Source organism: Apteryx rowi, unplaced genomic scaffold, assembly GCF_003343035.1.
Source record: "Apteryx rowi isolate R43461 unplaced genomic scaffold, aptRow1 scaffold_60, whole genome shotgun sequence".
Lineage (NCBI taxonomy): Eukaryota > Metazoa > Chordata > Aves > Apterygiformes > Apterygidae > Apteryx > Apteryx rowi.
This window is the reverse complement of record NW_020450872.1, coordinates 2,572,028-2,599,443: the sequence shown is the minus strand read 5'-3', so window position 1 is coordinate 2,599,443 and position 27,416 is coordinate 2,572,028. Positions and strand designations below refer to the sequence as shown.

General features: G+C 37.9%; 1 protein-coding gene across 1 annotated transcript in view; it reads left to right on the top strand.

The window, feature by feature from the left end:
- CADM2 (cell adhesion molecule 2) overlaps window positions 1-27,416 on the top strand; it is a 702,128-nt gene that overhangs the window by 463,755 nt on the left and 210,957 nt on the right. The window contains exon 2 of the mRNA XM_026083401.1: window positions 3,231-3,257. Coding sequence (XP_025939186.1) covers window positions 3,231-3,257 — 27 coding nt within the window. The remainder of the gene's footprint in view (window positions 1-3,230; window positions 3,258-27,416) is intronic.

The window sequence follows — 27,416 nt, the reverse complement described above, 5'->3', positions numbered from 1 at the left end:
TTCTTCTTTTTTTCCCAGTATGCCTCCCTATCCAAAAGTAATCAATTTTCTAAGGAAGACAAGGCAGAGTAGCTGAAGGAAAATACCTTTGCAGTGTGTTAGGTTTTTAAAGAATGCCGTGAACTTGGGGCAATACAGGAAGTCATTGCCTTTCCTTTTTGTCCCTTTCCTGATTGATCTGTTAATTTATCCAGACAAAGAAAATGCCAGCTAAATACAGTAAATTCCAGTTTTCAGGTTACATTCTACCTGAAAATTATTACTGGCCTGTTAAAATCCATTTTACATACATTAATGAAGTTTCAAATKTAATCAGTATCCTGAAAGTACAGTGCATTGGGAAGTAGGAGACTCACTGTCTTGTGTCTTTAACCAGCAAGGAAGTGAAAATGGATAGATAAAGTGCAGAGAAATCAGCTGACTTGCTGAAGACAGTCAGAAAGGTAGATACTATGACTGTAATGTTGTTTATTGAAACCCCTAGGTCTTTTGCAACTGACTTCAGTGGCATAAAAAACATAGTCCCCCCATATCTGGTGCCCTAAGCAAGAGGTCAGCCTCCCTCTGCTAATTTTCAATGTTGATAATGCTCGTTTGAAAAAAATTATCTTTGCTTGTCTCCTCCTATGACCTTTCATGTAGCAGTAGTAGAGAAGAGGTGGATAAAAATTTCCAAACATTTTGGATACAGGTTAAAGATATTATCTTCTTTACATCAGAAGTAATGCTTTCTGCAGCAAGCATCATTGCAAGAAACATGCTCAGAGTGATGAGGAAAAACTCCTGATAGTGAAGAGGAAAAGGAGAAGTATTTCACCTTTGGAAAAAAGAAATACCAACCTCAGTGACAACAATGAAAGGGAATTCTCCCCCATGCTAGTTAGCAAAAAGTTGGGTCATTGATGGAAACAGCTCCAGTTCCCTTCAGTAGGTAGAATTATATTTTGAAAGACCCTTTTCAGCTAATTTGGCTGTTGTGCAGTGTGAACTTTACCAATTGACTTGTAATTGGACCATGGTGTCAATGGAAAAACTTACAAATATTGTACATGACATTTATAAGAACATTACTGTCATCTAGTCCTCTATTATTGAATATGCAGAGAATTATAATTGGTCTAACAAGCCTAGTGACCTGTCCTACTTCCAATTATAATGTACAACCTCGTTTATGTCTTTTCTTTATTTATGGATATCTGGTGGGTAATAATTCTCTAGTGTTCATGCCTCAACACAAAGTTGTCTAATCATAATGTTGTTGAATTCTTTTAATATATATATATGTGTTATATATATGTATGTATGTATGTATGTATTTCCTTATTCTGAATGGCTGAATATGAGCATAAAGTCTCCTGTTGCTTTTAAATTACCTGGGGGGCTTTTCTCCAAATGTTTGTTAAGTTTAAAGTTAAGTTTAAATGATTATTCTGGCTTGAAGTGACAATGTGTTCATGTGGATGTAATTCTCAGGACTGAAAAAGAGGGGGAAGCATAAGAAAATGAACAGGTTGATGAGCTCTATGCATTCATTATCAACTTATATTTGCATGAAGGAGAAACTGTTCACTTATTAAAAAATTAGAATGGCACCATTAATTTTGTTTACTACTCAGGCGATTTTTAGAGCATGTAAGATTTACTGGATGTTTTGCAGCTGAGTATATCTTGTTAAACAGCTTTGTGGAAAGCTAATTTTAACACCATAGCTCTGCAGAAATGCCTGCATTTGTGGTATCTCCCTAAAGCAGAGCTGTTCCATGAGTAGCAGTGATTTCAGACATCCTGGGACTGCTATTTCTTGAGTTTTGTTTTCACCGCTGGGCGGATGGTGGCAATGCAGAATGGTGCAGCTGGAAGTAGAGGAAGGATGAGGGAAAAAAATAACAAAATCTAGAGAACAGGCATTTCTTGGATGTGTTCACACAGTTAAAACTTTAAATTGGGTTTTTCATGGTTTCTACTTATATAGTAGCTTGGCCTTCACTGCCATACTGTACTTACCTCAGTAAGGACTGACTGGTGAGATATCTGACTGGTGAAAAAAGTAAAAGAAATGGATGCTTAGAGCCTTCATGTGTGAACAAGAGAAGCAAGGAGAGCAGAAATGGGATTTAGTCTTTCTCCTCATTATTTTCTGTATTTTGATCACAAGTGTAGCTGTCTTTAAATTGTAAAGTAGATAAAATTACAAGTTTCCTCTTACAAGAAGAAATTATGTTTTTTTCTGAGGTACCTTTTCTTCATAAAGGTACTCTTGAGTTAATGCCTTTTCAGAGCACACTTATGTGTTTAAAGACCCTTACGGAGTAGTACCTGTAATGCAATGTAGAGCTAACAGAATGATCCCATTTTCACTTCAGGCCCTGATTAATACTGCGTATCAACAACATTAGTCATGAACCTCAGAAAACAGGAAATAATTCTTCTGTTGTTTTTTGGGAAAAGGAGGCAGGGAAGATATTAGAGGGACTTTTTACCCTCCTATCTTCTTTGTTTTTATGACAGTGCTGTGCCTTTGGAACTAATAGCATGAGACCGTGCTGTTTCAGGGGAGACAAGGGGAGCTATTTTGTTTGAGAGACCAGATCCCCTTTTTATCTGAGTCTGAATGTTGATCACTATTTGTTAAATGTTGCTTGCTCCTTTTGCTTTGCGTACCCATTAGCATCAATAGATGCATGCTTAGTAATGACGCAAGAAGCATCAGAAGCTGTGTGCTTCGCTGAAGAAAAATAAGGATTGTATAATGTAAACTGCAAATAATTGGAGTACCTGTGGTTAAACTGGTGTTTGCATCAGCTGTACAAAAGATTAACATTTCAAGAAATAGGAGCAAAGGACTGACATGAGATTTAGGTACTGCAGAATGAACTTTTAGCAAGGCGAATTGTGTTATAAGTTTAAAACCTACCAATGTGTATACCTACATTCTCACCTATTTGTGATTAATGGTACGTGATTTTTCTGTACGCCTTGCCATGCTTTTCAAGTATGTTTTGTGATATGCTTTCTAAATTCTAAACACAGGTCTCCTGACAGAAACATAGATCTGAACTATCTCCTACAACTGTACTATCTCAAATAAATTGGTCAAATAATCCTAGAAATAGTGTTTGTTAGCTTTGAATCAATAGTGATAAAGTTTCTCTGTATTCTTCCTTACTCAGAACTTCTGTCTAATCTATCTTTGTTCTCTTCTTCTTGTGCAATCTTTTCCTTGCTTCCAGTGGCTGCTACAAAGAACAAAGTTAGAGGTGAGTTTCTGCTTGCGCTCTTCAATTTACATTGCATGGTTCTGCAGCCCCACATATCATCTACCTCACTAGGCTTTTTACTACTTCTCTCAAAACTGAGAAAGATATTTTTAGAACTTGTGGTTTAACAGATGAGGGTTTTTTTACAATTTTATAATTGCTCTGAAGTGCAGACTGTTTTCATTGTTTATCAGCCATCACCATCTATTCATACTGTATTTTCCTAGAGTTGCTTAAATTTAAGGAAATTTTGGGAGAAAGATAAAACCAAGTGCATTGTAGTTAGATTTCTATGACTTGCATTATAGTAAGATAGGGATATTGATGGCACTTTAACTGAAATGAAGATACTACATAAAATTGGTCATAACTATGTAAATGTAACTTGATCATAGTTGTAAATATCTGAACAGAGAACATAAATGAACATAAATGTCTCCTCAGCATTCTCCATCTTTCCAAAGTAGTATACAGTGATCATTACTGTTTCTGATAGCCTGCCGATGTTTATAGAATCATACCATAATCACTGCAGAGAATTCTGAAGAGTAGCAAGGTGATTGTCACAAATGGATGTGACAATGAAATCAGCCTTGCAAAATTAATCATATAAGGTCAGTAGTGCCTAAACCATTTCCTGTGTTTTAACACAGCAGTGATGTAACAAAATTAACCTGAAGGCTTTTTTTTCTTTTTTTCTTTCTTTCTTTCTTTTTTTTTTACATACATAAAGAATATGAACATAAATTTTCATAGAAAATTCTGAAAAGACATATTTTGGTAAAACTTATCTGATATTTTTGGTAGATTAAGCTGAGTTGTTTGATCCTAAAAGGGTCATACCATAATTAAACATCACATCTTAAGGTAAATATTTATGCTTGGATACATGCAGTTCAGAAGTTAAGAATTTCCATGTTCACAGCGTTTGTCCAATTATATATGTTGTTTAGCTTAAAGATGTCGATCAATAATAATGACCAAAGGAAACATAGCTGACTGGTGATGTGTTTATGTATTATAATAATGAAACCAATAATTAAAATAAATACAACTCAATTTTTTAAACTTTTGCATGGCTTTCTTTAAAATCTTCTTTCTCTGAAGCTTTGTATACATTGGATGTCGTGGTTGAGGGGAGACAATTAAACAATTGACATGTTTGTCTACATATGCTATGAAGTTTGCTTTACTCTTGCTGTTACTGGCACACTCAGCTGTGACACTGCGTGACAATGATCAGGAGTTTAAAGCCTTCATAATCATCATCAACAACAACAACAACAAAGCAAGCGCGTGCACAGAAGCAGATTTTTCAGCACAAATAATCATAATATCATCAGTATTCAGCAATTACTTCATGTACCCACATATTGCCATTCAAACAGGAACTGCCCTGGAGGCACAGGAATTTTAAAAAGAGTCAGAAGTACTCATGGGCTCCACTCATCTGTGAACATTAGCACACCCTGTTTTCACAAATGCACATGCATATTGAATAAATGCTGAACCTATCTATAGCAAAGTGGGTTTGACACTATAATAAGAGCAAGTCTCTTGATTCATAGTTAGGTGTTATCTTCTGAGTCCTCTTGTTCAGTTGCCCAGTGCCTGCAGGAAGTTGTCAGCTTTTTCTTTGGTCCTCAGCAGCCCTGGTGTGCAGGTGCTCGACATCCACATGGAATTCAGTGCTGCAGCTGTTCTCTCTTCATTTGCCCAAAATATGAGACCCATCTTTTAATCTCTTGTGGTGCAAGAAGAAAAGTGGCTGACCTTTTACCACTTTTTTTCTATTGCTCTGGCTAAACAGCAAAGAAGGATTTGTTCCTAATCCCTTTAAAGAATAACACTTAACTGGCAGGGAGTTGTCAGATACTGCACTGGAAGGAGCAACTCACGATTCCGGGTAATGCTTTGGTGCGGGAGGAGCGTCTCCTTTGGCATGTATCTCCCTGAAATCCAGCTCTTTTATTTTCTGCTTCTATTTAAGGGTGCTCTTCCTTTTTCAAAGCTTGAAATTTGTGCTGCCATTTTCAGCAGAGTGAGGTTTGTGATCATCCCTGCCCTAAAATTCAAGGGTTCTATAGGGCTTTTGTAGATGATATTTTATGGTCCCATAGGACCATAGTATCTTGAAATTTGTTTGCTCTTTGTTAGCACAAGACCACTGCTCATCTCTAACTTTTTTTTTCTCCTCTCTTGTGTGGTTGTCTATAAGCAGAACATCAAAGCCCTTATTCTCAAACATAGCACACAGTTCTTTCTCTTAAAGTATTTTCTCAGACTTTGTTGAAAGCTGTATTTAGTGATGGAAAGGTGCTGTTGAACTCTGTGGCTCACCCTTACTTAGTGGCATATAAAATCATAGAATAATTTAGGTTGGAAGGTCATAGGGTCTGCAGGTCGTTTGGCCCAAGCCACCACACAGTGTAAGGCCCATTTAGATCATGTTGTGCAGAGCCTCTCAGTCAAGGCTGAGTATCTCAAAGGTCAAAGATTACACAGCTCAACTTGGTCTACCTTCCTTTTCTTTATTTTACAAAGTTTTTATTATTTCTTTTTTTTATGCCTTCTGTTATCTAGAAGAAACTGCATGCTGGTTTTTTGGTGGGCTCCAGACAAGATGAATTCTTGTACTTTGCATAGAAGGAGGGCTCATGCTTTGGAGTGCCTTTGGACAGATAATGCCACAGGATGCTCGTGTTCTGGACAGAATACATTAAACAAACCCTGTTATGTTTCCAAGAGGCCTAGTTCATAAGGATTTTAAAGAGTAAGAGCTAAAATTTAAGCATGCAAATGGTCATTCACAGAGCTGAATTTGATGAAGCAGGAAACAAATATGCACCCAAAAATCTCAGAGTATCTGACTAGGGTTTTTTTCAGTGTACAAATAGGTTAAATTCTGTTGCTGTTCCTTAATGCACTGCATCAGATCTGTTCAACTTGAGCTCTATAAATTGAGCATTTCCTCTACCAAAGCACCAATTTGAACACCTCTTAAGAAAGGGTGCTTTGACTTTCTTTATTTTTGTAGATATCTTCTTGCAGCAGTTAATAGTTTCCAGACTCAGCGGTGGTAATCAGGGGTATCAGAGGTGGTAATGAGGCATCAGTTTTCAGTCAGCAGGTGAAGGAGAGAGGCAAAGTGTTTGTCTTCATTCAGATGTAATTAGTTGAGGAACTGAATTCTGTGCTCCATATTTCTACTTGTCTGATATACTCAGTGTCAGCTGTTATTGAAATGTTATTTTCGGAGTTGCCCCACTAATCTTATGCAGGCTAGACATTTGACTTTATAACCCTTCAAAATTTAAATAGGAATTTCTGATAGTTGCTTTGGAAATTGGGAATGGTGTGGATGAACAATAGCAACTTCCTCCTGAAAAAAGGAGATCTGAAAGGCAACTATTGTTGCAGGAGGAGAAAGTAAGTCATCCAGAAAGATCTATGGGCAGTCTGTTGAGAAATAAAACTTTCCTGTTTCTAACAATCCTGAGGCCCCCAGAGGTCAAAAATGTCAAAGTTACTCCAAAAGTGACTGTGCAGAGGGAAGATGTATCTGCCTTAAGACTGCAGGATTCAAACTATCTAATCTATATAAAATAAGTGGTGGATTAGCAGCTATTTCTGCCATTCTCCTTTTTCCCATTTTAGCTAGGCATAAAGTTCTGTTATCTTACAGAGAGCTCACATATGTATCATAGTCCCACTCTTTCTCTTAATGAAGTACTACCTGCTTAGTCTACATATATATTATGCTATATTCTCTCTTCTGAGCTATTGCTTAAGCTACACTTCTGTGGATTCTAGGGGATGTCCCACTGACGCAGGGTATCTTCAAACTTTTTTTTCTCCCAGTGGGATTTCTGACTCACTACTATACTTGTCTTCTGAGTACTATAAATGCCTTTCATTCTGTTGCACTTTCCTCACCTGTTTGATATTAACAGTACTATTTTCTGTAGCCTATTGGATATTTGGGAGACTTGGGATTCATCTTTTTCTTGACTTGTATTGCATCTGTATACCAAAGAAATTGTCCTCATTTTTGAGTATCATGGAAAAGCACTTTATTCTTTCAGTCAGCTCTTCTATAAATGCATGCTGTATTTACTTTGCTTTTAGAAGACTGGTTTTCCTTCAGAAATAAAAGACTGATTTAGCTTAAACAATGCTACTTAAAGCATATATCTCAATTTCTTATATAAGCAATCATAGCAGTTGATACTCTGTCTAAACGCATCTTATCCAAAAGAGGCAAAGATCACTCCAGACTTCATTCACTTGATTTATTCTGTTTATTCTCATTATGCCAGTGAAATTGGTATCAGCTTATTGGAAGTATAAGTGAGGAGGAATTGTGTGAAGATGTGGATTTTTTTTTGTGTGTATGTGTATTTTTATGCTAGGAATCAATGTCTGTCTTGAGACTTTGCTGGGTCTTCATCAATGGTGACATTCTATCCAACCATTTCTGTGATTTCATTATGTCGAACGATGATTTAGCTCATTGCTCTACATTAATATTCATTTTCTTGGCAAATAATAGGTTTAGCTCATCCCATCATTTTGACTGAAAATCAGACAAACCAAGATAAATTGTTTTGAACAGAATTCCCTGCATGGAAAATCTACACTCTAGATACTTCATTAGGTACCCATATACAATTAGCCAAATATATTTACTCACTAGGAGTAAATTTTTTTTCTGAAATCAAGCAAGTAACACAGAAGCTATCCGCGTTAGGGGCAGGAGAAAATAAATGTATATGGAAGAGACTCAGATACTGCTATTTGTCTTATTTGTATTATCTACACAAAATTCCAAGCTATTCAATTATTGACATCAGTCAGACAGTAGTTCTGGTGTTGCAGAATGGTTCATTACTGAGGGATAGATAAATCTGGGTATCATCTGCATAAAAATGATATACTACAACATAATGGCAAAAAGTGCAAACTAGTGGTAGTGTATAGATGTTGAAAGTGTGGATCCAGTATAGAGCCTATGGAAACTCTGTAACTCAAGAGTAGTTTGAAGGAGCGTTTATTTATGGATATGAGCTTTCACCATAGAGACATGTGGAAATGAAATCCTGTCAGATTCCACCTTTAATACAAGGTCATTACAAAAAGCTTGCCAAGGCTGTCATTGTAGCATTGCATGATCTGAAGCAGATTGAAATTTTTTAGATATTCTAGTACTATTGAAATAAAAGAGCGTTTCCTTCTAAAATCTTCTCCCAATCTTTTTATTACACATATAGTTTCATCTTCTAATAGTAGAATCTTCAAATCTAACTTTTAAGATGGTGAAAATTCCTTAGATACAGGGTTGTTGTTTTTTTTTGGGGGGGGGGGGGGGGAGAACAGCAAAACTGATGATGTCTTAATAACTACTCCTTTACTGTCTCTTTGGAATTTCCTCCCCTGTTGTTCAGTCACTGCTTCCAATACTTACTCTCAGAGGTCCAGTGCTTTTCTCTGCTGATTAACTCATGTCCAGTGGCTAAACCTGTGTGTTTCAAAGGTCTGGATTTGATTCCTCTGTCTGCCACTTTTTTCCTCTGTGATTTCTCAAGTCACTTAAGGTCAGGGTTTTCTCCTGTTCAAGGGCTGTGATGGGAAAGTTGTGATAAAGAGAGAAAGTTGATGACTATCTGTGAAGAGATTGCATAGGGGGAAAAAAAAATGGTTTTGAAATTGTCCGTAGTAAGAGTGCAGAGGAAGGATTGTGAGGGCATTAGTGAAACATACTGCTCCTCCTTGCTCACTTTTGCCATCAGCAGTTATAGAGGAGAAGGTATTTGACAGATGAAATTTAATTAGGCAGTAGTTCTTGCTTGCTTAATGTTATTGTGTTTCTCCAGTTTTTCTTCTATTTTGGTGAAAAGAACATGGAATTTTCACTTTTATGGTTAGCTTCTAAATAGAAAAGGTGTTAAATATTAAAAAATCCTCTTAAATCCAAAAATTCACGTCAGGTCAAGACCATAGGTCATCCCACAACTTCAGTATTTCATCTGATAATGTTAAGCTGTTTAATTGCCTTATAATCCTAAAAAGAAAACATAAACAAAATACATGTCTCAATATAAATGAATGCTATGAGTCAAAAGAGATTTGAAAGAGAAAGCAGATGTCTGATTCTGAGGGTTTTTTTTAGATTAACAAAATAATGTTGCCGTATTTCTTTCCTYGCAAGCTCTAGCTGAGCCTCAGAGGGAGAAGCATCATGATGATAATAGTTCTAAACAAAGTTGCTGACTCCTTTTTGCACTTTGCAATTATATTGGGAAAATAGTTGGCCCTAGCATCTGTCAGAACTTTCCAATATTGAGGCATTTGAGATTTCCACATAATATTGTGTACACACAGCCCAAATGCTCACCGTTGCAGTTCCAGCCAGAATTCTTGTACTGTTCAAGACCCTAAGTTCTGTTGCATACTACGGAGACTGCCAAAATATGCATTGGCTTTTCTTCTCGTAGATTGAGAGTGTATGTTAGTAGCACTGGAAACAACAGTTTTACAAGCCTGTGTGTCCTCTCTGATGCCTTTAATGTGTTTTATTTCAGTATGTTTTCCAGAATAGATGTAAATAAAGCAGTCATTAATAGTTTTGGTAATATAACATGCTCATTAAAATTATAGGTCGCCATGGAACAAAGCCGCTCTAACAACATAGCAAAATAGCAAAGAAAAGCACAAAGCCTCACTGAAAAGAGATGGGTAAGGGCAGGCTATTGCCACCGGTCTGTCTTTTTCATTTGAGGGAGACCTTCACTGAGCCATCATGTCAGTCATTTTATTGACTAAATAATTTACTAATCAGTTTGCAATGGTGTGAAGTGTTTGTTTCCCTTCTTGTGAAGGGCAATGCAGTTATGGGGCAGTGCAGCTAGGTAGGATGTTCCCTTTTGAGGGGGACCCAGGTAGCACTGAGCAAAGCTTTTTGTCAGCTGTTTTTAATAATGAAACTTCAATCATTGCTTTCCATTATATCTCTGTTTAACTCAAGTTCACAGTTTATTTTGATGCAGTAAATTATTTATTATTCTACTCCCCACCTTTTCAGATAGGCCGCTCTTCCTTCCAAAATGGTTAATACAAATTCCAATCACTTTCTTTCAATCAATCTGTCGTTGTTTGGTTGTTAAGTATTTGGGACCAAATTATCAAAAGAGCTCAGTAGTTTTCAAAGTGTCATTTCTGGGCAGATTACTAGAACAGCTTGCCATACTTAATTAGACCTATGCTGAAAATTTAGTTGCTTTATTTGCTATCTAAATAGTTTTACTCTTAAAAATCTTCACCTTATGGGTCAAAAGAACTGGAAAGAAGTTTCATAGGCAGCACATGTGGTTCTGCATCTTAATACTACCTTGGTGTCTTGGTTCAGGCACAGGAACAGAAGAAAAGAAGGTAAAGCTTTACTGTGTGTTTGAGCATTATTTTATACAGGATCTCCATAAATTCTTTGATTTCGGTAAGTAAGCATTACTCTGCCTGGAATTCCTTCAATGGCTAAAAACTAATGCAAGGTCTTCCCCATATTTTAATTACATCATGGGTTGCATATATGTGGAAAGCAGTGGAAACCACTTGAACAGAGTACTATATAGGGATTTCTGTTCCCCCTGCTGTTCATACACAGCTGCCTTAAAAATGTGGTCTGATTAGAAGCAGCCATGGGATTATTCACATGGATCCATTGGCCACAAGATCCTATCGAGCATTAGAGATGGAGAGAAGTACGCGGTGTGCACGCACTGTGTGCCCTGAGTTGCTGGTTGTGAATTATCATCACTCACTACTTACCTGACTGCCAATGTCACCCCAGTCTTCAAAAAGGGCAAGAAGGAGGACCCAGGGAACTACAGGCCAGTCAGCCTCACCTCCATCCCTCAAAAGGTGATGGAGCAGCTCATCCTGGAGGCCATCTCCAAGCATGTGGAGGAAAAGAAGGTGATCAGGAGTAGTCAGCATGGCTTCACCAAGGGGAAATCATGCCTAACCAATCTGATAGCCTTCTCTGATGGAATGACTGGCTGGGTAGATGAGGGGAGAGAGTGGATGTTGTCTACCTAGACTTCAGCAAGGCTTTTGACACTGTCTCCCATAACATCCTCATGGACAAGCTCAGGAAGTGTGGGTTAGATGAGTGGACAGTGAGGTGGATTGAGAACTGGCTGAATGGCAGAGCTCAGAGAGTTGTGATCAGTGGCACAGAGTCTAGTTGGAGGCCTGTAGCTAGCGGTGTCCCCCAGGGGTCAGTCCTGGGTSCAGTCTTGTTCAACTTCTTCATCAATGACCTGGATGAAGGGATAGAGCACACCCTCAGCAAGTTTGCTGACGATACAAAACTGGGAGGAGTGGCCGATACCCCAGAGGGCTGTGCTGCCATTCAGAGAGACCTGGACAGGCTGGAGAGCTGGGCGGAGAGGAACCTCATGAAGTTCAACAAAGGCAAGTGCAGGGTCCTGCACCTGGGGAGGAATAACCCCMTGCASCAGTACAGGTTGGGGGTTGACCTGCTGGAAAGCAGCTCTGCGGAGAAGGACCTGGGAGTGCTGGTGGACACCAAGTTAAGCATGAGGCAGCAATGTGCCYTTGTGGCCAAGAAGGCCAATGGTATCCTGGGGTGCATCAGGAAGAGTGTTGCCAGCAGGTCGAGGGAGGTGATTCTTCCCCTCTACTCGGCCCTGGTGAGGCCACATCTGGAGTACTGCATCCAGTTCTGGGCTCCCCAGTACAAGAGGGATGTGGCACTACTGGAGCAAGTCCAGCGAAGGGCTACAAAGATGACTAGGGGACTGGATCATCTCTCTTATGAGGAAAGGCTGAGAGAGCTTGGCCTGTTTAGCTTGGAGAAGAGAAGGCTGAGAGGAGATCTTATCAACGTGTACAAGTATCTGAAGGGAGGGTGTCGAGAGGATGGGACCAGACTCTTTCAGTGGTGCCGAGCGACAGGACGCGAGGCAACGGGCACAAACTGAAACACAGACACTTCCATCTGAACATGAGGAAAAACTTTTTCACTGTGAGGGTGACAGAGCACTGGAACAGGTTGCCCCGAGAGGTGGTGGAGTCTCCTTCTCTGGAGATATTCAAAACGCGCCTGGATGCAATCCTGTGGAATGTTTTCTAGGTGACCCTGCTTGAGCAGGGGGGTTGGACTAGATGATCTCCAGAGGTCCCTTCCAACCTCAGCGATTCTGTGATTCTGTGATTCTGTGACTGCAGAATATCCAACTCCTTTTCCTTTAAGTTGATCAAGTTAATTTCATCTGTTACAAAAACCGACTAGCACAGTGTATTACTTTTAAGCTGCTTCAAGTTCAAGCAACAGAACCAGAAGTCTGTTTGACTATTTCCAATAGCTGCACATTTAAGTACGAACCTAACACGTTTACATTTGGAAACTGCTGTTGACTCTCAGTAGGCTAAACAGATGAACAAGTTGTGTTTCTGTTCTTCATAGACTGTTGTAGCTGAAAGCATGCCATTCTCTTGTATTGGTGCCCAAGGAAAGGGAAAATCTTAGTATTTTCATTTAGGACCCTATTCTTTGAGATCAGGTCTGGAAGCTAAATCTTGTAATAATAATAAACAAATGAAAAACAATTCATGGTGAACACTTACAATGACAGTACTTTTGAAACTGATAAAAGGTGTGGTAATTAAGAAGAAGCACTGTAGATGTTGGATCTTTCATCGTTTATATCAGCATGCTTTTTATGGGCTGCCCGAAGAGCTAATAACAAACTAAAAGTCATGATATCAAATCTAACAACCTTTTAGGTGGTGTATAAAATATGATAACAATCTTTAAAATGCTGTAATTTGCACAAAAGCCCTTCAAAGGGAAATGAGTGTAGTAATTAAGGAAGTCAAAAGGAAGAAAAACTAGGTGAAGCTCTAGAAGGGAGGGAAAAAATTGGAAAGAGGGCAATGGAGAGGGATCTGCTGTGATAGATATAAATGAATGACCCTTTGGAGCAGCCCATAGCAGAGGTTCTACCTAGATTTTGCAGGTCCGTATATGTCCTCCCAACTGCTATTAGAAGTTATAGTCACTTTGCCAAATTTTGGCTTTCGTATCTATGCTGGTTTTGAATGTGTAAACAAAGATAAAGATATAGACTCCTGCTTGATATAAGTACCCGTGTACGTTACAATATATCCAACTGGTCTCCCACAGGCTTGCTTTTCATTTGTAAGTGTTGCTGACAGTACTGCAGCCCTTTTTAATTTGTGAAGGGTGGCTTTTCTCTTCMTGTGGCATTGCTAATAGTTATTATTATTTCCTGTGTGCATCCATAATTGGTGTTGTGTATGGTGCATTGGGAGAAATACTTAAAGAATTTATTGTGGGTGGATTTAGAAACAATTTTGCATACATATAAGTTTCTTCCATTTGAAATTTTTGCTTTTCATGTGACACTTCAAATAATAGGTCATATAAATAGCAAAAAACCTTAAGTCTTGTCTTTCTCCTTCATGATAATTCATAGACCTGTATCCAACTTCAAGATGTCTGTCATCTGCTGGTCCCTTTATTTCTTCTTACTGTTAGTTTTCATTCTAAAGTATCTGTTTTCTTTTTTTTTTCTTTTTTTTCTTTTTCTTKTTTTTTTTTTGTCAACTGTTGTACTTATTTGTCACTGATTTCTGGAAATGTAAAGTATGTCAGCTAATGATTCCCAAATAGCGGCTCAAAACTGAAGGTAGACGATCAGTCCTTGTATTGCTGTCTTTTGCGTTTTAGGAATTTTCAAGTGTGTAGAACGAGTGAGCAAATAATTCTACATTCTTTTCAGACAACATTATGTAAAGAAATGAATAGGATGAGCAGGCTTTCCTCCAGTGCTTAGGCTTCTATTACACAATTTAATTTTTGTGATGAACATCATAATGGACTGCCCATCCCACTCCAACAATAAATGTTCCCCAGGAGGCAGACTAATAAAATAAATGCTTCTCTAGAGCAGACCTAATAAAATTCCTCTGATCTTTGGCTCATTCTCTCTCCAGAAGCTCAGGAGAAAAAATCAGCCTTGCAGCACTGTCGGAAAGGCTACAAATTCTGGTTTCTGGTACACCAACTAAGGAAGTGAGTTGCAAAGTCAGATAACTGCACTCAAAATGTGCTCTGCCAGCATCTTCCCTTCCATTTACATTCAGACAGCTTCTGCCCCTGCTGATCTGTGTTTGCAAGAGAATGTGCTGTACAGTTTTATCCACCTACCCCTCCAACCAATACAAAGTGTTTTCCTGATCCTTCCCTACTGTTCCACCTCCCCCCCACCATTTTGGTATGATTCATTGCCTTTTCCCTGTAATATAGAAGGCAACTTCATAAATTCCTCCTCCTGTATTCAGCTACCTTCCTTGATTTGGTCTAAATATCTTTCAAAGTGCATTAAGTCATTTGTGTGCATTATTGACAAGTGTTCTAATAACTTCATGTTTTTTAAAATAAATCTTACTTTCTTTAGTGCTTCTGTGAAGAGCAAAACATTCTTTCCCGTGACAATTCCTTCAAATTAGATGTCATATCAGAGATTTCTTCTATAAACTTGTCAGTCTTAACTGAAGCATGTTGCATATTTTCCAAATAACATGAATTTATGATTGACTTTTTAAAGTACAATATTCTAGTCCTTTTGTTCTTTATAAAAGCAAATTGTGCACACTGTTCAGGAACATAGACAGCTATAAAAGATCTTCTTCATCATCAAGTCTAGTCCCTTTTTGTAGGCATCTTACCATCTCCATATATGCATTCTTCTTAAAAGATTTTTTTTTTTCTCAACTAGTTCTCTGATTGGGAAAACTCTGAACCCTGTTCATGTGATTGTCAGGCGCATTCTCCTAACCTCCAGGAGAAGCTTATTCCCATAATTTTTTTTCTTGTGTCAAGATTATCTTTCATTTTAAACTGACCATCTTCTTTCTCCTTGTTAAACTCCATGAGTAATGTAAGATAACTGTCCTATCTTCTCTCAGTCTTTGTTTTGATTGACTAAACCGGCCAAATATTTTCAGTCTTCTGTTTCCAGGATAGCCTGGGTTACGTTACGCTTTTCCAGTGTGTTACCATGTGAACTGACTGTTCTTGAATGCTGAGCAGAACGGTATGCAGTGTTTTGCCTGGGCTCACCCTGTCTTTTCTGTCGTACCTTTCCTACATCTACTGAAAATGCTTTGACTGGGACATCTTACGACTGCTTTCTTTGAAGCAGCTTCATATTGGTAGTTCATAGTCGTCCAGTGACAAATTAGTGAATTAGACCTCTTCCTGCTCAGCTGTTCTCAGCTGATGAGGTTCTAGTGAAGTTTCAATTATTAATCCCCGACTACATGAGCTTCGTTTCATTTCTGTTACCTCAGTCCGCAAGGTTATCCAGTATTTTCTGTGAGTTTTTCCAGACCTCTTCTGTATCAACAGTGCCTTTGAACATTTTGTTATTGACTCACTCATACTTTCATGGCCATTAATAAAATTATTATTAATATAAAAGCAAAAAAACACCATTAATTACTTCCCTTGAGGCTCCTTCTCTCAGCCCTGCATCATTTCCCATAAATAAGTTCTTCATGTTCCTACTCTTCTTGTGCTGGCACCAATATCTCCAGCTTAATTTACACGGGGTATAGTATGATATCTCCTTCTAACACATTTAAGTAAAGATTAAGCTACTAAATTTCTATTTCTGCAAGCAATCAAGATAGCCTTGACTGATTTACCTTTCTACCCTACATATTTATTTGTTGGCCTCAGTTGACTATGCCAGAGATTTTAATCTCTTCTTCCTGGTGTTTTCCAGGGAAGAAATTCACTTATTGTTGCCAATCTGCACAAGATGACTTGATGGTGGATTTATCAACTAGGGTTTTTTAGTCAAGGCAATTGATATTTAGCAGCTGTAATACTGTGTAGTGGTGATAAAACAGCATGCAGTAGGATTCAGCCGTTCAGCAGCAGAAAATACAGATTGTGTATAATCTAAATTACAGCTATACTTTGTATGTAATAATTTCCTAGCAGATTGTTTCATTTGTTCTTCTTTTCATTATCGTTTTTATTGTGCATTTTTCATTCACTTTAGTTGGCTTGTTACTTTATCTGTATACTAAGTACCCACACTTCTTGTGTTGTGTGTCCAGCGCTTTTATGTTAGATTCAAGCTATGTGTCTATAAAGGATTTTGGATATTCCCTGGTCTTTGCACCTTTTTGCATGTAGTTCCACGGGTGTCTTCTGTTGAATTTCCTTAGTCGTCCATCCCACAACATATATCAGAAAGCATATTCCTTGATTTTATTACGTACATACATGTTAGTCACACTCTAATTTATCAGTGCATTAGTGATGACCTTTACAGTGATTATGTATTTTTTCTGTTTTTCAGGCATTCATAGCGTTATTTGACCTTATAAAACTTTCCATCAGGAATTCTTGGGATACAGGCATGCTCCTTGTTGCAGTTTTCCCAGTGATAGCCAGGAAATGACTTTTTTCCTATTTGAATCCATGCAATATAACTCAAAGCCATCCTCACTGCTACTGTGGAGGCACAACTTGTTACCCTGTCAATAAACTGGAGCAATGCCATGGGGAGCTGAACACCTGTTCCCAAGGCCAGAAGAGATTAATATCTTGTTTGTCAGATCATTTACTCAGCTTACCAGAATACAAGATTATGGGCAAAAGGATTCATTTACTTAAAAACATAGATTTTTGCAATTATGAAACAAAATTGCAAAAGGACAAAACGTAATACACTGTTAAGTTATAATCTATCTATCTATCTATATATTAAAAATATGTATGTTTGGATGCTTCAGCTAATTTCCATCTCTCTCTCTCTCTCTCTCTCTCCCACTCTCTCTCCTCTCTCTCTATTCATGCTCTCTCTCTGCTCATGCACTGTCTGTCTGTCTCCCCTCTCTATCTATCTATTTTGAATTTGTTATGGGGTGTCTCATGCTTATACTGTCTAAGACAGCAGTTGCCTTCCCCATGCTTGGGGTAGAAGAGAGGCCCAGAGCAAAAGCAGTGACACGTCCTCTCTGTGATTCCAAGCTAGAACGCCACAGTCTTGTTTATTTCCTTCTGATAAAATCTATTGATTTCTTATGATCTGCTACTACAACAGCATTTAGTACTGCTGAGGGTACTGGGAATATACCACCTCCCATTTCCAGAAATCTGTTGATTTACACTAATATGATCAGCCTTCATTTAAAAAAAAAAAGAAATGATGAAAACTTATGCATCACATCATGAGAAAAGTTATATGCATGGTTCCTTGCTAGACTCATTAGTGATTCTTTTTCTTTAATTATTTTCTACTGAACACAATACCCACAGCGTGAAACTGAGAATAGAGAGTTTTGGTTTAAGAACATCACCATCGCTATCAACATCAGTGTTGGTTTTATGGGGTCTCCTTTTGAGCATCCCGTCACTAAAAAGTCTTGCCATTGGTAGCACCATTTGTTTTCTCAGAAGTGTCTCGTTGCAGCAAAATTTGTGATAAGATTGATTTCTTTAACATTGCCAAAAAGATCTCTCTCCTGCACAACTGAATCTTTATATATAGGATCTAGAGTAATTCCAAATAAAATTCCATCTACCAGCCTTTTCCGAAATGAATTTGACCCAAACAAAAATCTCTTGTGGTTTCTTTTTTTCTTGTAGTTGATAATGGGACCCAGCCAATTTTAGCTTTATTTTTATCTTTTGTGAGTAACTCATGCTCTTACAGTATTCTAGTCATCATTGCTATTCCATCTTAGTTCTCTTAACAAAGGTACTTGTCTCAACTTCCTTCATTTTGCTGTTCAAATTCCATGCATTAATATATAAATATTTTGCTTGTTTCTTACTGGTTCCCTAATTTGATTAGGTACATCTTTTCACTGGCACATCTTGTGTATGTGAATGCTCTTCATATCCAGCTTCAGTACTGTTTTTTCTCTTCTATATAGACTGCTCCAGTGATGTATCTGAATCTACTGTAGTGTTCTTATTTACTTACCGCCCGCTTCTATGTACTAAACCAACATTTGGGGATTACACAYGTCTCCCAGTCATATGTCCACTTTTCTTAGATTTAAATGCTTCCTGTTGAGCGGTGCAGCCTAAATCACAGGAAACTGTTTTGAGACAGATGATCCTTTGAGAAAGAATTCTGTTTTCAGTGAAGGCATTCCTGAACTTTTCTCGAAGTGCTATCCTTGAGCCATTTACTGCTCTTGGTTATCCTCCCTTATCTTCCCTTATGTTCCACTATATTTCCTTTACAAAGAACAAGAGTTATGATCCAGATTTCTCAAGCTTTGCATGTCTTTTTTTTTTTCCTTTTTCATTCTGATCATTTAGTATATTTAACAATGTGTTCATATCTTGTAACAATATGCAAATATTCATGTGCTCAAAGAATAAGCATGCAAAAAATAAAACAGGCTGGTAATTATATGGGCATGTTACTGGATCTTTCCAAAGTAATGCAGGAATGCTGTCCTATTAGAAAGAAGAGGATAAGCTTTCTTTGCTTACAATATACTTCTTCAGATTTTGCAAGCTATTTTACTGACAAAAAATGTATAGGTCAGCATTCTGAATTGCTTCTCTGTAAGTGTATGTATTTGTGATTTGCCAGCACTTTTCTTCCCTTGTGAACAGGATTTAATCTCTCAGATGAAGTGGGAATTAAATAGAAGATTGATCTGTCCAAAAAAGGATCGTACTATTGCCAATCTTTAATGTTTGTAAGGTCTCCAAATCTTTTAATATAGTGGTTGTATTAATTACACTGATGCCATGATTTTTTTATTTGTTTTTTATCGCACTGTACATATCCCTTACTTTATGTATACTCCTAAGAGGAAATTAGCTTTGTGAATGAATGGGTGGCCAAATAGCAGTTTGAGCCATAGGTGACTTCCTTAGCACCCCAGTTGACATGTGGGGATCTCTGCACCCTTGTGCCTTCTCGTATTTTATCCAATGCCGCGAATAGGCAAATCCACGTAACTGAAGCAGGGAGCAGAATGTAAAGTGACATAATGGGAAGGAAGTGGCCCGTAGTGACAGTGGGCAAGTACTTTTTGGATAATCTTTTTGAGCCTTGTATCAAGCACAGGATAACTGCCTTTCTTGGGCCTCAAACTCCTAATACCAGGCGTATCCAGCCAGCAGATCATGCCTAATAACTGCTTTTGCAACATGGGGCAATGAGGTTACAAAAAAGGTCCTTGCTCTAAGCATTTATAGGAAGCTACACAAATCAAAAGGCGTATATGTGTGCAATGGGTTCTAGCTGTAAAGAGTGTAGATATCTGGAAAGATCTGGATGACAGAGTTGGATGCTGTTTGCATTGCTGTGGTGCGGGAACAGAGCAGACTTATAATGTGCAGCTTGAGGAATGGGTGGGCTGCTTGGGGTGGGCTGGTGGAGGTTAGAAGGCAATGTGCTGTAGACATGTAAGAGATTCATTAGGAAGCTGACAAAAGTAGCAGAGAGATTTAGGATTTGGGTTTTTGGGAGACTTGAGGTGTCAAGGAGAGCGATGCAAAGAAGTGTGGTTGTTAGCCTTGAGTAAGTCTTGAAAAGTGGGTTTTGTAGCGTGGAAGGTTGACTATTGCATGTCAAAATATATTTACTAAACTTAATGGAGCTATGTCGTCTTCTTCATTTCTTAGTTCCATCAGGAAGGAAACTGAACTTCTCAAATAATCTGCTGTTACTGAGTGGAAAGTGCTATACACTGGAAAAGTTGTTTATCTCTGGTATAGGTATTGTTATATTACAGCAACATAACCCAAATTCCATATGAGAAGAGGAGTTAAATTTTAATTATGAGACACTACAGTTGATAGGAGTTTGGTAGTGTTTGTATCAAAGGTATGTATATTTTCCCATTCTCAGCTTCAAACTTCTTCAGTTAGAGCAAATCTCTTAATACCCTCAGCAATGCACTTGCAGTTGTTGTCTACACTATGCTAGTATCTACACTATGCTATGGGGATTTCAGCTGAAGAAGATTTTACAGCTTTCTTATGTAGAAAAGAGAAGTATGAGGTTTTTATAGATTATATATTTGGAACCTGATCCTGTAAACATTTACTTATGTGCTTAAAGTTTAGCCTATAATTCTCCTGAAGTCAGTGAGTCAACTCATGTGTTTAAAGTTGAGAGTAAAGTCAATGTAAGTGTCTGAAGGATCTTAGTTATTGTACCATTTTATAAGAGATAAATGGCTTCCTTGATTCTGAGCCAACTTTTATACCAGTGCAGTTGCCAGCGCCTTTGGGTTGTAGGTTTTCTTGCAGATTTGTTTTCAGTGTTTCCAAAAATGCGAATTTATCTTCACCAAGGGGAGGGGGAGGAGTGGGTTGAGGGGAATTCATTGTTTCCTTTTTTTAAATGAAACCAAGTCAATTTTTGGACAATATAGAATGATTTTTAAATGCCTCATAATAATTAGTTCAGTGAATTAGTGTCCTGGAATTTGTATTGGAACTTGCACAAAATTATTTAAACTTGTATAGTATGTGGTATAGAGAAGCCTGTGCTTTCCAAATAGCCATGCAATGAAAGAGTTTATTGCAAAGTTAAGGTTAAGTTTGTTCATCTTTTCTTTTTAGCTCACTAAGGAAAACCTGCTTGTACGTTTGGGTATATTTCAGAACTCAATCAGACAGCAGCAACAGAATTCACCCAAATCCTTTCCACCTTCCAATGACCTCACACCTTTTCCCTTGTTAGTCAAAGGCTGCAACATCTATTTGTTGCAACGAACAGTTGTGCTTCATAAAATTACATTTTATTGCAGTTTCTTTTCACAACTGGCATTGTTAGTGACAATTGTAATAACTCTGTCATGTAGTTGGCAGCTTTATATCCTGGTTTGAAGATAAGCATAGCATGCTTTTCTGAGAAATCTGCACTTGAATTGAGCACTCAGAAATTCTTCTACATTGTACTCTTTTTTGGTCACTTTCTTTTCTTTGTTGGCCTCTCATACAAAAAAAATTATGGAAATATCTCTCAAGTCTTTTTCTTGTCTTATCCTGCTACTTTTTGTCACAGTTGGATGCTTCTTGTCCAATTTAATAGCTAGCCATTTAACCATTTTCTTTTAATGTCTTATTTCTCTAATTTGATGTTTCTTTTCTAATTTGTTTTCATCTTTCCCTTGGGAAAAATAATTCTGTATCTTCCTCTTTTCTATGAGACATGTAAAACCACTGTATAATTTCTATTTTTTTTAATAACCATCTTTTTTAATCTCCTTGCTGTCTTGAGAAGAATCAAATTTGTCCCACACTTTAAAGTTTGTGCACCTTTAAAAATGTTTATTGTCTAAGATATTTTTGTGTGCTTGAATCTCATTTTTGTCTTTTGTTCCTCTAGTCCAAGARAATAGATGACAAGGGAAAAAAAAGACCTGGAAAACAGAAGTAAATAAAAAAATCACTAACAATAAAGGTAGATGCAGCCAAACTATCTTGAAGTACATTTTGACTAATTGTGCACTTCTAGATGGAAAAGAACACAAGTGAGATTTCAGGAATGTGCAGGTGTCTGAGAAGAACATAAAAAAGAGGAAAAAAGTATTTAACATTTCAGCCTCTCACCTGTTCTGAGAGGTGTTTTATTACTATTTGTTTCACGGCTGTAACTATTTACATTATTTTATCATGTGCGAGCATTAACATAACAAGAAGGTATAAACTAGAAAGGTGAATGAGAATCAGATGTTGTGTCTTGGAATCCATTCAAAAATGATACAGATGACTTGCATGCTGTTTCTTGGTTTGTTTTTAACTTAGCATGGGAAGGTAAGTGTCCAGTCAGTTCCTACATCTGAAGAAATATTATGTTAGAAGTATTTGTATTTTTATTTAAAGTTATTAAACAAGATCCTGAAGATAAAATAACATGGTATACCCTATTAAACTGGGCACATAGGTGCATAGGTCCTATGGGTGCTCCAGATACCTCTTTCTCCCTTCCAGCTGGTCGTCTGCATGTTATAATCAGAGCTGAAGGCAAAATGCAGAGAGAAATAAGAGGGTTTATTACTGATGACATTAGCAACACAACTGTGYTGGCCAAGCAAAGTGAGGCCCTGCGTTCCAGTTGGTATCACTTCTTTTTCTATATGACAAAATTTCAATCAGGTATAAAGTACTGAAAAACGTCCTTTGCATAGTTAGAAGGAACCTCATTATTATTGGGAGGCAAATCAGTGGATAAACTGCAGAGTGAAAAGAAAAGATCTAAATGCATAGATTTCGACAAGCCTTTTCACGCCCTTAAAGTTTCACTGTTTGAAATATCTCAGAGCTGGTAATGGGAGGTTGCTCAAGCTGAATCACCTGCAGCCCCCTAACTACCTGGCCAAGGGACTACTAAAACCCCACATCTCCGTGCCCAAAGAGCTTTGTGCTGCTTTGTAGTGCTTCCCACTTTAATCCATATTTTCACAAGTCTTTCAAAGGTGAGAAAAGAGCTGAGCTTGCCTCAGTCAAAGCTGGGAAGAGCTTTTGTTTTTTTGCAATGCAGAGCTGTGTTTTCACTTGAAACACTTCCTCAGTACTGTGCTTAATGTGGCTAATTGAAATTCAGTGTGGACTTTGCATCTGCTGGGCTAATGTCAAAGCATGTTTCTTTGAGAGGCTACTGGCTTCATTCCTCTAGCTTCCTGGGTTGATGCAAAAACATCAGTGTCTAGAAGGTGAGTAGCTCAGCACTAGCTCACAGAGATCCAAATAAAACAGCGAGCTTACCAAGTGTGGGTGTTGCATGCCCTCTTTCATTTAATGTTATATAATAAGAAACAGCAAAAGAGACTGACCATCTGGTGTAAGAGGCATGGCATAAAGAAAAGGCTGGTTAGGAGGCATTTTAAGGATTTTCCTGCCTTTTCATTAGCAAGATCCTGCTTATACGGAAGATGAGTATATGTGACTGTGTGGGTCTTGTTCACTTATTCAATTCTGTACCGCCAGAAATGAAGAGGGGGTTGTCAGAGCCTTTTCCCTGTATTCTGGTCAAAGCCTATGTGCCAACATTTCACTTCTCCACACTAGGATTAAGTGCTGAAAGCTGTTGCAGAAAACAAGGCAAAACAACAGGAGAGTTGAATTTACTCTGGGCCTGGGAAGACCAGAGGAGCGAATAAAAGAAGGTAGCCCTCAGTTTAACAGTAGTTCTCTGATTAAGTGCTAACAGAGCTTCAGCCAGGCACCAGCATCTCCTGCTGCTTGTTCTTCACATTTTCTCCTTGGAGAGGAAGAAGGACAAGCCCAAGCAAGGGATTCTGCTTCTGTCTCTAACAGAGGATCCAGAGCTTTGATGTTGTCCTTCACTTTATCTGTATGGTAACCTCAGAAATTATTTTCACAGCCTGAAAATGTTGCTTTGGGGACTCTTACCTCCCTTGTTCCACTCACCTTTCCACTGTATAAGGTCAGTGTGATCTGCTAGGAAGATCAGAATAAAGACCTGGAACAGTTTCCCCTCCCCCCMCACACACATCTTGTAGGATAAATTACAAGCCTAAATTTTAGTAAGCTAATATCCATTAAACTTGTGAGAAACTAAAAAATAAAAAACAGATGAGCAGCATATTGCAATGGTCATTTTACTGAGGTTGTTTCCAGAAGTTAGATGACAAATTTGACAACATAGAATGCATTAGCATTGAGAGGTTGGGGAGGTGGAGAGGTCTGGTGGGAGAGGGAAGGGAATGCTTTTAATTCAAAAGTGCTGGTGTTAAGGGTTCATTGGATTCAAAGTATACAGTAGTGGTACACTTCAAACAGTCCACCAAACTTCTTTTTCTTTACAATTTAATAGATTTTAACCAGGGAATTTCAATCTGGGAAGGGGGAGAGGATTTTGGATTAAATGCTAACCTAGATTTTACATACCTTAGAAACATGGTTCRGTTTATTGTGCTCAGATCTGCCTAAGAGTGCTTCCAACTTAGGCGCTGATTTGAATTTCAGACTTTCTCGCGGTAGGCCTTCCCCCATCCTCCCCCCAGGCACTAATTCTTTTACATTTTCAGTGTTGTTCTGTCACTTCTGTCATTCAAGCAGTGGGGCCTTGCGGATATAGAGGTCTCTGTAATGGTACTTCCTGGGCTGTTCATGGCAAATTATCTTACAACATGTTGTTTCCCTATTTCTCTCTGCTTTACTCCCTTGAGTGTGTGATGTGAACTTCTATGAGAGATAAATTGTGTATCCTGGGGGAGCACAACAGAATAACATAAAATACCAGTCAATCTGTAAAATTTAAAGACATGCTTAAAATGCGTGTGGGAGAGGTGGGGATTCAGAGGAAAGGAACACTGTGCTGTAGGAGTGAGAGCGATCTAGATTGGTGTCAGGAGGATGCTGATGAAAGGATGGACAAGGCTTTGGCAAGTAGTGTCACTTATGATTGGGATAAGCCATTTAATCTTAAAACCTGTTGAGCTTTGTGTTTCAGCCATTGCTATTCACTTATCTGCAGTATGGTAATACATTCATTATTCTTTGTATTGCTGTTGAATGCATTACAATGCAAAGTCACATTGTAGCATGAAAGTTCACTAAAATGCTAGGTTTGCTTTTTCTCTAAAACAACGTGAAATGAAGCTGAATTTTTCTGATGATGAACTCTGGGAAATGGCCTCCAAAAGGTACAGATATTGCCTTGTGTACTTCTGGTTTCATTCTTGATCAGAAAAGATTGCCCAACTGAGAGCGCTTTGGGCAGTTTAGGAAGCCTAGAAAATTTATCTGAAACAGAAGCTGTAGAGAAACAACACCTCAAACTTGTTTTATTTCCCATGGACTTATATTTTCTATCAAAAGATAATGACCAGAATATTCTCTATTGGGGATTAAAATCTATTTTTCTAAGGAACAAGGGCAAAGCTATGACGTATAGATTTAGGAAGAGATGTCTTTCAGCTATGTCAGGGAACGGATCAGGGTTTCTAATGACCTAGTTTCCCATTAAATCTCTAGGCCATTGCTTAAGTTATGAGCATAGGGAAAATGCACTTCATCTTCAAAGACTTCAAGATGAGGTTTGCAATGTTCTTAAAGAGGAAAAAAGAATCCTGTCTGCTGAAATGAGACAGATAAAATTTCAGCCCAAGATGGATATTTTCCCTTTTGAAAATTAAACCACCTGCTTTAAATGAGAAATTTGAAAAAAACGTAGTAYGATAACTACTTTTTTCTTTTTTTGAGAGAGAGAAAGGAGATGAAGAAATTACATATGTTTACTTCCATATTGGTCTAAATAAAATACTTTTGATTCTGCAAATAGCACAAGAAGCAAGAAGTACTGGCATATTTTAGTTGGAATCAGAACCGTGTAAGTTTTGGGGGGAAAATTACGCTGTTTAGCAGCACATCATATGTCCTTGTTATACTATCTTAAGACAACTTGCATATGAAGTGCATTCCACTATATTTTTAGCTGAATCTCATAGCTTTGCTACAGATTTTTATCATTCTGTTTCAGGAAATGGTAAACTGGTTACAGTTATATCTGTGGCCCATGTATCAGGTAAACAAACACGCTCATAATGACTGAACTGGGGAGGCATTATTATAACTAGTTTGCAGTCTTTGGGAACAAGCCTTATGGCTGCTTCTTCCTCCTTGGCGTATTCTTCCGAAGCAGACTCTTGTCTCCCTGTGTGTCTCAGATTTGGGTGAGAAAGCCTGTACTCTTTCTTCCGCTTCAGTTCCAACTCTGTCTCTTAAAAATCCCTGCCCACACAGCAACTCATGGAGTTCAGGGAGGATACCAGAAACACTGACTGGGTTAGATCTTGACTCAGAAATAGTACAGCTGGGTCATAGCCATGCATCAAAGCAGTATAGGCATATTGATCCAAGTGTAACAGATGGCTTCTGGATACCTAGGAAGGGGAAAGAGGTGATGCATTTTGCCTCCCTGGGCCATGCAGATATTCCCCACACTACACTAGTACTTTAAATTCTTTTGAGTCCTGAATATAAATGAACCTGTGTGAAATCTCATTGTTTTGGAAGAAGAAAAAGCTTTTCTGAAAATTAACTGTTCACGATGGAGGAAATACTCAAATTGACCTGCAGGTTGTTATGTTCTCGAATGCCATTTCTGTTAATGGAATTTGGTGCATCACTTGATCAGTACTTAAAAATTTTATCCAGCTGCATCACTGAAAAAGAGACATCAAAAAAAAGAAAAAAAGGAAAAAGTGAAAGAAAAGAGAGGTGGGGAAGATGATAATTTTATCTGATGTTTTTAATATATCCATTTTTGTGTTGGTGACAATTATTCTTCACAAAATGTTGGACCGGTGTACAGAAGGAAAAAGGCAATATTTTGGTTTCCTGCTTATTGAATGACTCCAAATGCTCATGTACATGAACTGTAGCACCTTAGCATAGTTGTGGTATTGGAGCCTTCTGCATAATTCATCATAAAAGAACATGAGGATTCAGCAGTCAGTGCTCATTCAGAGATGTTCTGCATTACTAGCAGCACTAGTAAATATGCCTGCTCCATACATAATTTATAGTTTTCAGCAGAGGGAGTTTTATGCTTCAAAATAGGCTAGCTTTGATCCCTAAAATTTGTTTGTAAAACTTAGAGGTTGGGTGCAAAACAAAGGCTTTAAAGTCTCTTTCCTGTATTTCTTGTTTCAACAGTCTTCATTTTCAGATCGCCTTAACAAGGTTGAGATAAATTCTGACCCACTTTTGGGGAAATGAGCCTTCCTGTAATGGATTTTGTGTGTAAGACTTTTTATCAGCCAATTCCCTCCACACCCAACTTGAAGTAAAATGAAAATTGGTTTAGAAACCTTAGTGTACTCAATTCTATATTACTCCTTAAAGATTTTTTTTTTTTCTTGTGGCCTATAGGTGGAAAATGTAGATAGACTCTGTGTTCTGTGAATCCATCTTTTAATGCTGACATGCAACTAGAGACTGTGTGTAGTATAAATGAACATTTCAGAACTGTGAGATGTGCTACTTATGTTTTATAGAAAAATTCCATATTAAAATAACCCAAACTAGACAAATTTACACCTTTTAAATTCAATAAGGTATCAGGTAAAATGAAAGTCTGTTTG